The sequence below is a fragment of the Plasmodium gonderi genome (genome assembly GCF_002157705.1).
Source record: "Plasmodium gonderi DNA, contig: Chr12, whole genome shotgun sequence".
Taxonomy (NCBI): domain Eukaryota; phylum Apicomplexa; class Aconoidasida; order Haemosporida; family Plasmodiidae; genus Plasmodium; species Plasmodium gonderi.
In genome coordinates this window covers 961,553-973,864 of record NW_021628937.1, presented here as the reverse complement: position 1 = coordinate 973,864, position 12,312 = coordinate 961,553, and the positions used below count along the sequence as shown (strand labels likewise).

General features: G+C 27.1%; 2 protein-coding genes across 2 annotated transcripts; both read left to right on the top strand.

Annotated features, from left to right (window-relative positions):
- Nucleotides 1-4,527: 4,527 nt before the first annotated feature.
- PGO_121860 (hypothetical protein, conserved) lies at nucleotides 4,528-5,301 on the top strand (the record flags this gene model as incomplete). Its single annotated transcript, XM_028688978.1, has 1 exon — nucleotides 4,528-5,301. One exon carries the CDS (start codon nucleotides 4,528-4,530, stop codon nucleotides 5,299-5,301), a length of 774 nt encoding a protein of 257 aa, XP_028544779.1.
- A 1,095-nt stretch (nucleotides 5,302-6,396) lies between these two features.
- PGO_121850 (hypothetical protein, conserved) lies at nucleotides 6,397-11,895 on the top strand (the record flags this gene model as incomplete). The annotated part of the gene is made up of 20 exons (XM_028688977.1): nucleotides 6,397-6,438; nucleotides 6,810-6,962; nucleotides 7,109-7,166; nucleotides 7,353-7,424; nucleotides 7,569-7,639; nucleotides 7,747-7,821; nucleotides 8,046-8,097; nucleotides 8,312-8,385; nucleotides 8,498-8,614; nucleotides 9,037-9,110; nucleotides 9,338-9,430; nucleotides 9,555-9,630; nucleotides 9,866-9,964; nucleotides 10,235-10,375; nucleotides 10,503-10,568; nucleotides 10,691-10,738; nucleotides 10,978-11,071; nucleotides 11,174-11,224; nucleotides 11,523-11,590; nucleotides 11,827-11,895. The coding sequence occupies 20 exons, from the start codon at nucleotides 6,397-6,399 to the stop codon at nucleotides 11,893-11,895; spliced, it is 1,593 nt and encodes a 530-aa protein (XP_028544778.1).
- Nucleotides 11,896-12,312: the final 417 nt, after the last annotated feature.

Sequence of the window (12,312 nt, the reverse complement as noted above, 5' to 3'; positions counted from 1 at the left end):
GAGGGTTCAGTTGGTGTGTTCAGTTGGTGTGTGCAGCTGTTGTGTTAAGTTAGTGTGTGCAGCTGTTGTTATAGTCTATTTATGTAGCTGTCTTACACGTTCAACTGGTGTACATGCTTACTTGTAAGCAGTTATCTTATTTAGTGAATCGAAGACAAGTTGATGTGTCAAATATAGATAGAGAGATTTGCATGCATGTGTGAATACGCTACATCTAAGTAAGATGCAAAAAAAAAAAAAAAAAAAAAAAAAAAAACGAGTACACACGGTCTGCAGCGAAAATGAAGAGTTAGTTGGAATAAAATGGGAGAAGAAAATTGCGGGAAGCAAATATGGAGAAACTAAATTCAAGGGTAAAATAAAATCACAAACAATGAAACAAATTACTAATTATTAATTACTAATTACTAATTACTAAGTACAAATAAAATCAGAGCGAATATACATATAACTGTACATCTGCCTGTATATCTAACAGATTCAAATAACAGTATGTTTGGGAAAGATATATATATAGATGACAAGGAAAAAAAAACATTTACATATGAACAGAAAATATGTACATATGAATGAATGATCATATATACATATATGCACTAAAAAAAAAAAAAGGAAGAAAGAAAAAATAATCAAAAAAGAGACAAGATCAGTTGACAAAAACAAGGAAAAGTTATTTACCTTATTTGTTTGTTTCAATAAAGTGTTGACTTAGCAATTAAGTGGTGTTTTTTTTTTTTTTTTTTTTTTTTTTTACCACACATGTAACTTATTTAGTATTTTATTTCTTTTTCGATTTTTTCTATATCTAAAGATTACAAAAAAATATATATATATATATATATGGGATACTATCCTTTTTAATGTCGTCTTTATGAAACCTTACTAAATCTTAAAAAATAAAAGAATAATATTTACATCCATGAGTAATGTATAATCGCTGTACAATTCATACGTTACACATAGTCGTAATCACTTAAAGATGCAGAAAAGAAAAAATAAAAACATTCGTGTGCAAATTCAAATAATGCATCGCAAAAAACTGTGTATTAGGTTGCATGAGTAAATGTAAACTGTTTAGAAATATTAAAATATTTTTTCGAGCAAGTATTACAACACTTGTACAGAAAAAAAAAAAAAAAAAAAAAAAAAATAATAAAATGGAATATTTTTTTTTGCTTCCTGTTTACTTCCTTTTTTTTTTTTTTTTTTTTTTTTTTTTTTATTTGTAGTGACAATAATGAAGAAGTGCTTTAAGGAGAGGAAAGATTTTTTTTATATCTAATCTAGTAGGGTAAGCTTGCAACTAAGCACTTCTAATAGATTCATTAGGTCACAATTAAATATGTACATTAAAATATACAACAATTTGTACAATTATACATGAGCTTATTAGATAGATAAGTATATATATCTTCATATAAGCATCATAATAATAGGTATATGTGCGTAGAATAGTTCTAACATCTACCCCAACATTGAGCATAATATATTTGAAAAAAAAAGTTTATTAGTTTATATTATTTATATTATTATTTTTTATTTTCACTGAAAAAAATTAAAATTTTTTTTTTCTTCTTTTTTTTTTTTTCAATGCATTGAAGGAAGAAGAATGCGCATGTTCCACTTCAGAGCAATTGAAAGGGTATAGGGCAAAAAAAAAAAAAAAAAAAAAAAAAAGTAAAATAAAATAATAAGAAAATAATAATAAAATAATAATAATAATATTAATAATAATAAAATTTATGCGTATGGTTTTATTGTTGGATTTATAAGTACATATTTGTGCTTTTTCAAGAATGTTTATGGGTTCTTTTTGTAAGAAACATGCATGTTGTTGTGAGATATATATATATATATATATATACATGTTATATATGTTTATACATTTACCTTTGTACATGTATACATATACCAATATAAATTCAGCACAACTCCACTCTCTGGTTGACAATATCAAACTTCACCTTTTGGCTTTGAAAATTTTCAGAAAAAAATGCTATTTCATTTTGTCAAATATATGTGCAATGATATAATCCTCCTATGAGTGCGTCTATATAAGCATCATGCAAACAGTAAAATATTTATTTTTATGCACCCGTTTGATTACATAAAATGCATATAACCAAATATCGAACACCATTTATTAACATCTTTTTATTTAGTGAAATGCTTGTAATGCAGTTTTATTATTAAAGCTATTATATTTACTTTAAAATGCACAAGTTTCTTTTCTTTTTTTTTTTTTTTTTAAAAAAAAAGAATGTTACAACTATTCATGACAACTGCAAACAATTACAACATCTGTTTTGACAAAGATTAGGAAGTTGGGTTTTGTCATTCTATTATTGAAACATGGTCATACCTTTAGAAATAAATAAACCATCCAATGTTTTTTTTTTTTTTTTTTGCATAGGTTAGCAAAGATAAACATGCATAAATATGTAATATATACACCTCCCTTTAAATTTTTTTTTTTTTTTTTTTTACTCCTTTCATGACATTATATTTACTGTTATTATGTTATATTACGCTCTTTTTTTTTTTTTTTCGTTAGATTGAATGTTTTTTATTCTACGTGTTATGAGGCTAGGTGTTACATGAACCAAATATTTTTTTCATATTTTTCTACCACCATTCTAACACCTTTCTACGATTTTTCTACCACTTTTTTGCCATTTTTCTACCATTTTTTTTTTTTTTTTTGCATGCTGATATGTACCAAAATGCACATTTAAAATAAAGAAAAAAAGTAACATTTCGAAATCGGAAAAAAAAAAAAAAAAGGAAAAAGTCATGAAAGAGTGTGGGGAAGAAAACAATTATTATATTTATTGCACATGATAAGAAACGCATCGAAAGGAGAAAAATACATTAACTGAAAACATTTTCGACATATTGGATGATGTTTAAGTTGCATCTTTAACATCGATAAAATAAATTCAATTCCCCATATAATTTTGAAACCTTCAAAGAGTAATTCGGTTCTAGTTTGATGAGTGTATTTAATTGCTACATCGCATGGTTTTAACCCGGGCACATGCATGAAAGTTTAAACTATATAGTTCGAGTATACTATATTTAGGGATTCATTTTGATTGTAAATAAATAAATATTCATACACTCACATATATATATGTATATGTGTGAATACAAACGCGTACGGCACAATTTTGAATATGTTGTGCAATTCCTTCACGGATGTTCTTAACACATGGTCAGGCTATCCCTAACTTTTTTTTTTTCCATAAAATGAAAACATGAATATAAATTTAAAGGAAGACAAATAAATGTTGATATATGTCTATATATGTGTATACGAACGCACATATAAAAACAAGTTTAGAAACAGTTACATAAGCAAAATTGTTTTTATGGTGATCACAAAAAAAACTCATGTCATCACACATTCTCTATGTAATGCTGTTTTCACAAAAGATCCAACGCCTTTTTTTTTTTTTTTTTTTTTTTTTTTTTTTACCATCTTTCTCATTCACTCTACGAAATAAGACTGGTAACAATGTGTAAAAAAAATATACATTTTTTACATATTTTATTTTCATATTTGACAAAATAAAATACATTTTCAGCGATATTTTTTTATCTTCCACAAGAATTAATAGCATTCTTGAAATGTTAACCTGTTGTAAATTTCATCATATAAAATTCATGCTTTCTTCGACAAAATTTTATCCTCTTGAAATATGTACATGTTTACACATATATATATGTATATATATATTTTTTTTTTCTTTTTTAAATCAAAATGAATATATTTATTGTGTGAAACAGATTAACATATCCATATGTAAGGAGAAAAGATACTTCTTCCCCCACGTAACGTAAATGTGGGTTGTTTAAATAAATCTCTTCTTAACTTCTAATCTTTTTAGTTGTAACCGATTTGGATAAAAAAATAAAATAAACTCCTCCTACTACTTTTACTGTATTTTTTCATTTTAAAAATTTGCTTTTTGTTCAAGTAATTATTGTGACACCCTATATTTTCTATGCCCACTTTTCACTACTCTTTTTTTTCTCTCTCGTCCGCTCAATCGCTCGACCGCTTGACCTTTCTTGCATTTTCAGAAGATAAGTAACTCTAAAAGAGTGAAAAATAGAAAACTTTACACTCATTTATTATTACTTTACAAGTTACATAATTGTACATGTGGAATTTTTTATTCACTTTTTATCTCTCTTAAAATCAACATTTCGCCTTATTGAGAGAGAGTCCCAAAACAATTTCTTCAACATGAACTGAACGGGAATACTAGTAAGTAATTTTGTTTTCTTAAAAAAACACAAAGTTCTGTGCAAAAAAAAAAAAAAAAATAAAATAAAATAAACGAAATGAAATGAAAAAATGTACACAATTGTGTACATTCATAATATACTATATTTTTAATTTTTTTTCTCTCCCCAAAACACAGTTATATACATATAAGAAAAAAGCAAAAACATGAAACACATCATGAATATATGAAAATAAGCAAGTTTGGGAATATTTTCTTTTTTGCGAACAAACAAATGAGAAAAAAAAATTACGAAGACACTGACTCAGACAGTACGGTGGAGGAAACACTGGTAATGCTAAACCTTCCTCAGTTAAATAATGATGAAAGAAAATTAAAAAATTTAAATATTTATCGTAAGAAAAAAGGAGAAAAAATATATAGAGAGAATGAAATGAGCATCAATAAAAAGGAAAATTATGAAAAGAAACTGATATCCTCCAAGGGCGAGAGAAAAGTTAACAAACTAGGGAACCAAAACAATTTAAAAATTGATTTAACGAACCATGAAGGGCATACAGGAGATACACTAATAATTGATGATGATACAGAAAGAATTCAAAGCTTTTCTCCAGGTGACACTGTAGATATGGAAAATGCATATCCTTCTGTGCGCGAAATTATGCAAGGAGGGGATAACAAAAATAATGGGGACAAAAATAATATGAACAAAAACGGTACACATGTAAATCAATCTATGCGAGACGAGGTAGATAACATACCATTCGAAATCGACAATATATCTTTAAAGAATTTATTTGCTGAATGCCCTGAATGTATAATAAATAACAAATACAAATTTAAGGGTATTCATACATCAAGTATTGGAACGAACTTTTTTTTCAAAGAACCAGACAGCTTAAAAAATAAAAGCAGTTTAACAAATTACGAATTGTCCTACGATCCTTTCGATACAAATATAAAAAATGAAAATCAAATGAGCAGGGATGATTTTAGTATGTATGAGGGATATTCAACCAAAATAATATCCTTCGAAATAGATCACTAGTTTGTGCTGGTTTGAACCTTTTCCTTTATTTTGCCTTTTACATGATAGCAATATGGATATATATTTGTATGCATATTGCAATACTTTTTTTTTTCTTTTTTTTTTTTTTTCTTGGTGCAACAATAAAACAGGTTACATATTTTGTGAACTACACATTTAAGGGACGTTTGTCCTTTTAAGCAATACCAACATTCTGCGAGTAAAAATAATACACATATAAATGCAGCCCTTGTAGTGATACATTTACTTTACAAAACCAAACTTTTTATTTTTTTATGGTAATACAATAATTAGTTTATTAGAAATTATGTTATTCACCGTAGTATCACCTTGTTTGGGCTCCTTACAATGACATATGCATTTCATATATGTTTAGTTGAGGTACATTTTAAATATTTTCTTTTTTCGTTTCCACCTGTTCCATTTTGCGAAGGGTTTGTTACCGCATAGATACTTTCTTGTTTTTATTTTATTTTTTCATTTTTTATATTTCACATTGCATTATTCGTATTTCCTTTCTCACCTTTGATTTTTCACTTTCCATTTTTTTTGTTGCGTGTGTAGCCATCATATGGTGTTGCGTAACCACATTCTCTACATTTGTGTAAATGCACACTGGAAACTTAAACTTTTGAAAACACAGTTTATCAAAATTTGTTCGCAATCTGTTCGTAGTAAATTAAGTCCTATTTGCAAATTATTACGCATATCTCGCCCCACCCCTTTTTTTAAAGAATTTTATTTTGCTTTTTCTCGCCATTTCTGATGTATTTTTAGAAAGGAAAATATATCTAAAAAAAAAAAAAAAAAAAAAAAAAAAAAAAATGTCAAAACTGTGATTTAAAATTGTTAAAAGATAGTTACATTTTTTTTTTAATAATTTATGAACAGGCAATAATTTTTTTTTTTTTTTTATTTTTTTTTTTTTTTATTTTACAATGATAGTTTTTTTAAAAAAGTAGTAAAATCCATTTATAAAAGAAGGAAAAGAAAAGGAATAAGCTGAGGTTGTGAAAAGTGTATTTATCTGCATAATTAGTAGGGCAAAAAGAAAGAAAAAAAAAAAAAAAAAAAAAGCATTACAATTGTCTTATGATGGATATCTTAACTTGTTGTATCTTAGTTACTTTAATTTTGGTAGGTTATAATTGGCTTTGTTACCCTTATTAGGGTGAATATAAATAATACCAAAATGTATACAAGTATATATAACACACAAACATATAAGATTTTTGTGTACTACACAAGCCAATGCAACCCTATATAGTTACTGATCGTTGGTCGAAAAAAAAAAAAAAAAAAAAAAAGAAAATGTAACCCATAGTGGAGAGAAAATTAGATCATTGTTGCAAATTACAGTGAACACACATTCGTAAACATGATATGCAGTTTTTTTACACGTACAATCGTAAACATTATAGGAAGTTTTTTTGCATACACAGCTAGCCAAATTCCTTTTCCTCCCTTTTTTTTTTTTTTTTTTTTTTTTCTGAACAAAATTTTTACAGTTAATATTTATATCATGTGGGATATTTTATAGACATTTTGTAAAAGCAGATGAATCGACGTTCTTACCAGCAGCTACTTTTGTTTTATCCTTGAGTACAAGTTTCATTTTAGTTTTGTTCATACCAGTAGACATATACCTGGTATCCAATGGGGTACACTAATTTTAAAAGGAATTTAATATAATTAAAAATATAAATATAAGTATCAGTTTGTGTACAATCATTTAAGTGAACTGCAAACACATTTTTTTTTTTTTTTCCATAACATCACCCCCCCCCCCATTTTTCCCCTACTGTAGAATCTAGAATTTTCAGATTTAGAAATAACACAAAAGAATGTATCTAAATTTTACCACTGTTAGCACAATAAACTAAGCATAATTCAGCTTCCTTCATTCCATTCTACGAGTTGCACAGATGTATATTCACAAATTATTTCCATTTGCAACTTTGCATATTTGTTCAAATTTTCTACCCTAATCTGCTTTGTTTTGTTATGTTATACTCTGTCTTTTTTTTTTTTTTTTTATTTCCCTCCTGCAGCTATGTTTTGGGTGCTCATATTTGAGGCGTATGTCGCGATTCCCTTCTCCTACTTCTATGTGAAAAATAAAGGTAATAATAAGAAAATTTCATTAGATCAGTTTGTGAATAGACAAATAATGAAAGTAGGACTAAAACCTGCATCACGTAGTATTGTTAGCAAGAGGTAGTTCTATATTATTATTTTTATTATTGTTATTTTTTTATTTTTAACAGGCTCGTACAGAAACGAATTTGATGATAATATAATGCCGTGCGAAAATGTGATTGAATCTTTAAAAAAAACCGTAATAAAAAAAAAAAAAAAAAAAAAAAAAAGATAACCTCTAAATGTATGTTTAATAGAAATGATCGTATCATAAAATACATCCCTATAAATTTCCAATTTCTGCAGATATACTTTATATTCTTTTTAGTTGTGTTGTCAATAATTGGTCTAATTTATAGACCTGGTCACAAGCTCGCAATGGTACTTTTTCAAAAAAAACTACGCTCTTATGTTATTCAAGAAGAGAAGAAATTAAACTTAAAAAAATTGTTCTTTCATCATGATTAGCATGAAAAGACATACATATGTGAATGTAAAACACGCGTTAGTAATTTTATATCACATTTTTAACCTTTCCGAATTATAAATATACCCTTATGTATTTTTTTTTTTTTTTTTTTTTTTGTTCATAAATTAATAAATAGGAAAAAGGAAAAGAACTTGAATACATTTCTGACCTCCTGGATATGAAAAACAGTTAGAAAACAAATTCTTAAAAAAAAAAAAAAAAAAAAAAGAAAAATGATAGAATAGTTAGCAACAGAAAGGGACAAAACTAATAATGTAGTATGATAAAGTATAAAAAAGAAATGCATACATATACATATATATATATATATATACATATAAGTATATAGCAAAGGAGCTGATAATAATGAACATTTTTTCAATTTTGTAAATTTTTTTGTAGCGGGAGAGTCAGCCATTTTATTTCTGATGGGATGTGTTGCCATGATTGGTGTTTCCTTTTGGGTTACTTACACGGTAATGATATATAAGAATGAAAGAATATTAATTATCTCAAACCAATGTGAGAAAAATAAATAGTCGAATTGTTTACCCGATTGATTTGTCACACACTCTGCCCATTTTACAGAGTTATGGAATAGCTTGTCTACCGCTATCATTTTTGCAGCAGAAAAACATTGAATGCGACAAGAAGGAGATAGAAAACCGATTTACAAATTTGAAAGAGAAGGAAAAGATGATAAAAGTAATTATAAAGTGATAAAGAGGGTACATGTATGTTACATATGTATGCATGCGCATGGAAAATATTTTAGGGCATATGTATTCCATGTATTCAATCGTCTCTGTGTTGTGTGTTTTTGGTCATGATGGGCCTCTGTGTGAATATGCCCATTTTATATATTTCGGTGGTATAACACATACCCCTCCCAAAAAAAAAAAAATAAAAATATAAAATAAGATAATGAAATGATAAAGTGATATAATGACAAAATAGTATAATGATAAAATGATAAAAAAAGACTTGGTAAAAAAAAAAAAAAAAAAAAAAAAAAAAAAAAAAAAAAAAAACAAAAAAAAAAAAAAAAAAAAAAAAAATTTAAAAAAAAAAAAAAAAAAAAAAAAAAAAAAAAAAAAAACATACCCATATTCGCCATGCCTTTGCAGCATAAATATAGAGGTCCAAGCGAAATGCAAAGAAACGATATGCACGAAATACGTAGAATAGAAAAAATGAAAAGGTATAAACTTTTGCCATTTGCACATTTGCACCAGAGTGATAATTTTTTCAAGTGCAAAGATTCCAAAATGTTAACATAAGTAATGTATTAACAGATCAAGACCATTCCTTGTTTGCCATTTGTGTTTGCGCCGAAAACTTTTTTCTTCGTACGGAGCCCAGAGAGCCAGCATGAATTATGTGTGCATATACATACAAACACATATGTGTATATTTTTGCGCCTTCAGGGTTCTGAGTAGGTACAACTACAAACTTCAGGAGATAGAAAAAACATCAGAATCTTGGTTGTCGTATGTTATAGGAATAATGCTTACCTTCAGGTTCGATAAAAATGTGAATATGTACATGTCCATATGATGTTACTCGTAGGTGTGCATATTTATTTTCATGAAGAAATGGTGTATATCGTTATATGGATGTTTATTTCTCCTTCTTTTTATAAAGGGTCCTAACCGGATTGGTGTTTCTAACATTCTCATTCACAATTTACATATCTCTGTTAGCTTCAATAACAGATAAGGTATGTGGGAGAAACAGATCTCCACATTATGAGAAAATATCCAAATTGTGAGAAAAAAGGTCCACATAGTAAGTGTGGTGTTTGTGTTAAAGTGGAGATATCTTGAAAAAAGAATAAATAATCATAAAAGAAGCAAAAATGAGGAGGAGTAGGAAGAAGAAGAACCAAAACATTTGGACTTGTATAGAGACGTAAACAACTAGATACACATAATTGTTTATCATTTTCTTTTCAGTACTTCAATTCCGTCTGTGCCTATAAATGTGGTTTTGTGCTAGAAAAAATAAACACAATTTTTAACTTATTGGATTCATCGCTTATATTATTTTCTCGGGTCTGTTTAAAATTAAGAGAGGAAAAAAATACAACCAGTGTGTTCTGCATTTTGTCTTCATGTGAATACAAAAAAAAAAAAAAAAAAAACGGGGTTGGTTCTGCTGAGGGTATCGAACCAAATCCTGTGAATATATTTACTTCTATTTTTTCCTTATTAGATATATGTACCTATTTTGACATTTTAATCATAATAACGCATTGATTTCTTAATTCCACACGCACAAAAACACAAACGCAAACATAAGCACACATACAAACACACTTTCAGTATTTCCCCTTGGACATTTTTATCATAGCAAGTTTGTCAATATATATTTTCTGTTGTTCCTTGTATGGAATTGTAAATGTGGGAATACGAATTTTCTTTATACCCTTTTACAAATTGAAGACGAGGAAATCTTCCCCCCAAGTAAGTATCAGATACATAGACAAGAAATTGAACGGGGCCTAGGAACCCTTATTTATACGTCTGTTATATGTGTTTCAATTGCTAGTTCCATTTTGTTATACACAATTTTTCCCTCTTTCCTTTTTAGACTATGTTAGTTCTTTGCTTTGTCATTATTCACATTATACTTGTGCTTATAATGACATTATTAACGGTAAGACAAAAAAAAAAAAAAAAAAAAAAGTAGAAGAAGAAGAAGTAGAAGTAGTAGAAATATCAAACTCGACATGGGAAACACATACTTTCACATTCTTTTCCCCTTATCCACCCTTACAGATTGCTCCTAATTATGTGACATATGGAATACAAAGGATACAATTAAAAGTTCGTGAAAAAAAATAAATAAATAAATAAAATGAAAAAAATGAGCAGAATGAAGAAAGCGAAAAAAAAATAAATAAAATGAAAAAAATGAGCAGAATGAAGAAAGCGAAAAAAAAATAAATAAAATGAAAAAAATGAGCAGAATGAAGAAAGCGAAAAAAAAATAAATAAAATGAAAAAAATGAACAGAATGAAGAAAGCGAAAAAAAATAAAAACAATTGTGCTTCCATTTTTGTAGGACACTGAAGGATATATAAAATGCTCCTTAAAGACTGATAAGAATATTTGCAAGATGTCTGTGCTATCTGTATTTTTTAATAAAATATTTTTTGGTTAGTAAAGGGGGAGAAATGTTATATTTTCTATATGTATTTTTTTTTTTTTTTTTTTTTTTTTTTTTTTTTTTTTTTTAATTTTTTTCTTTTTTTGTTCAGGTATACCATATTTTGCAAACAGCTACTTCTTCTCCAATTGGATGTTTATACGTAAGCAACGAGGGGGATGGTTTGTAGAGAACCAGAAAAAAAAAAAAAATAGACCATAAAATGAGAAAATCAAAGAATTAGAAAATGTCATACATTTTCCTTGCATGGGATAATTTTTCCCATTTCTTTTATTTTTTTTTTTTTTTTTTTTTTTTTTTTTTACTTTTTTTTTTTTTTTTTTTTTTTTTTTTTTTTTTTTTTTTTTTTTTTTTTTTTTTTTTTTTTTTTTTTTTTTTTTTTTTTGTTTTTATTTTTTTCCCTTTTTCTAAAACTTTCCTATTTTCTTGTATATTTTTAGTTATGTATACCCTTTCATTCGTCTACCGCGTTTGCTTCAAGCGGATCAGCTACCTAGACAGTTTGGACGTAAACAAGAAAATAACTATTACCAAATGGAAAAGAGAAGAAAAAAAAAAAAAAATTATAGATATAGACATATGTATAAAGCCTGCATTGAACAGAAAAGAGTAGTCTCTGCTTTATTTCACTGTTTAGCGATCCAGTTGATTCATTCGCAGTTTTTTTTTTATTTTCTTTTTTTTTTTTTCTACGTACACATAGATAGCATTTTCTAATCTGTTTTATTTTCTAAAATTTATTAGGAGTTAAGCCTGAGTAAGGAGAACATCGATGAGCATATGAACCTCTTACCGATGGAGAAGTTAACTTGATGTTTGTGCAGATTCTTGTACAAATGTATATGTAAGAAAAAATATGAACATTCATCATTATTACCATTTTGGTATATTCAAAAGTATGCCTTGTTTGATATATGTGTGTGATTTTTTTTTTTTTTTTCTGTCAATCCGTTGTCCTACTTCTCGTTTTATTTACTTCACATCAATGAATAAACATGCAAATGATGGCTTATTACATGTAATTTTATTATTAAAGTTTCTTTCCTCAACGCCATTCCCGTTTGCATCACATTTCATGAAATATTCCACCTCCATAATTTTATGCATTTCCTTCCATTTTAACGTGTAGCTCCTTGTGCTCGATCATAGGGCAAGAGCTAAAGTTTATTATCTTTTTTTTTTTTGTATAATTCTTTTTAAAAAATTTACTAAGTTTTTTTAAATTGTTTC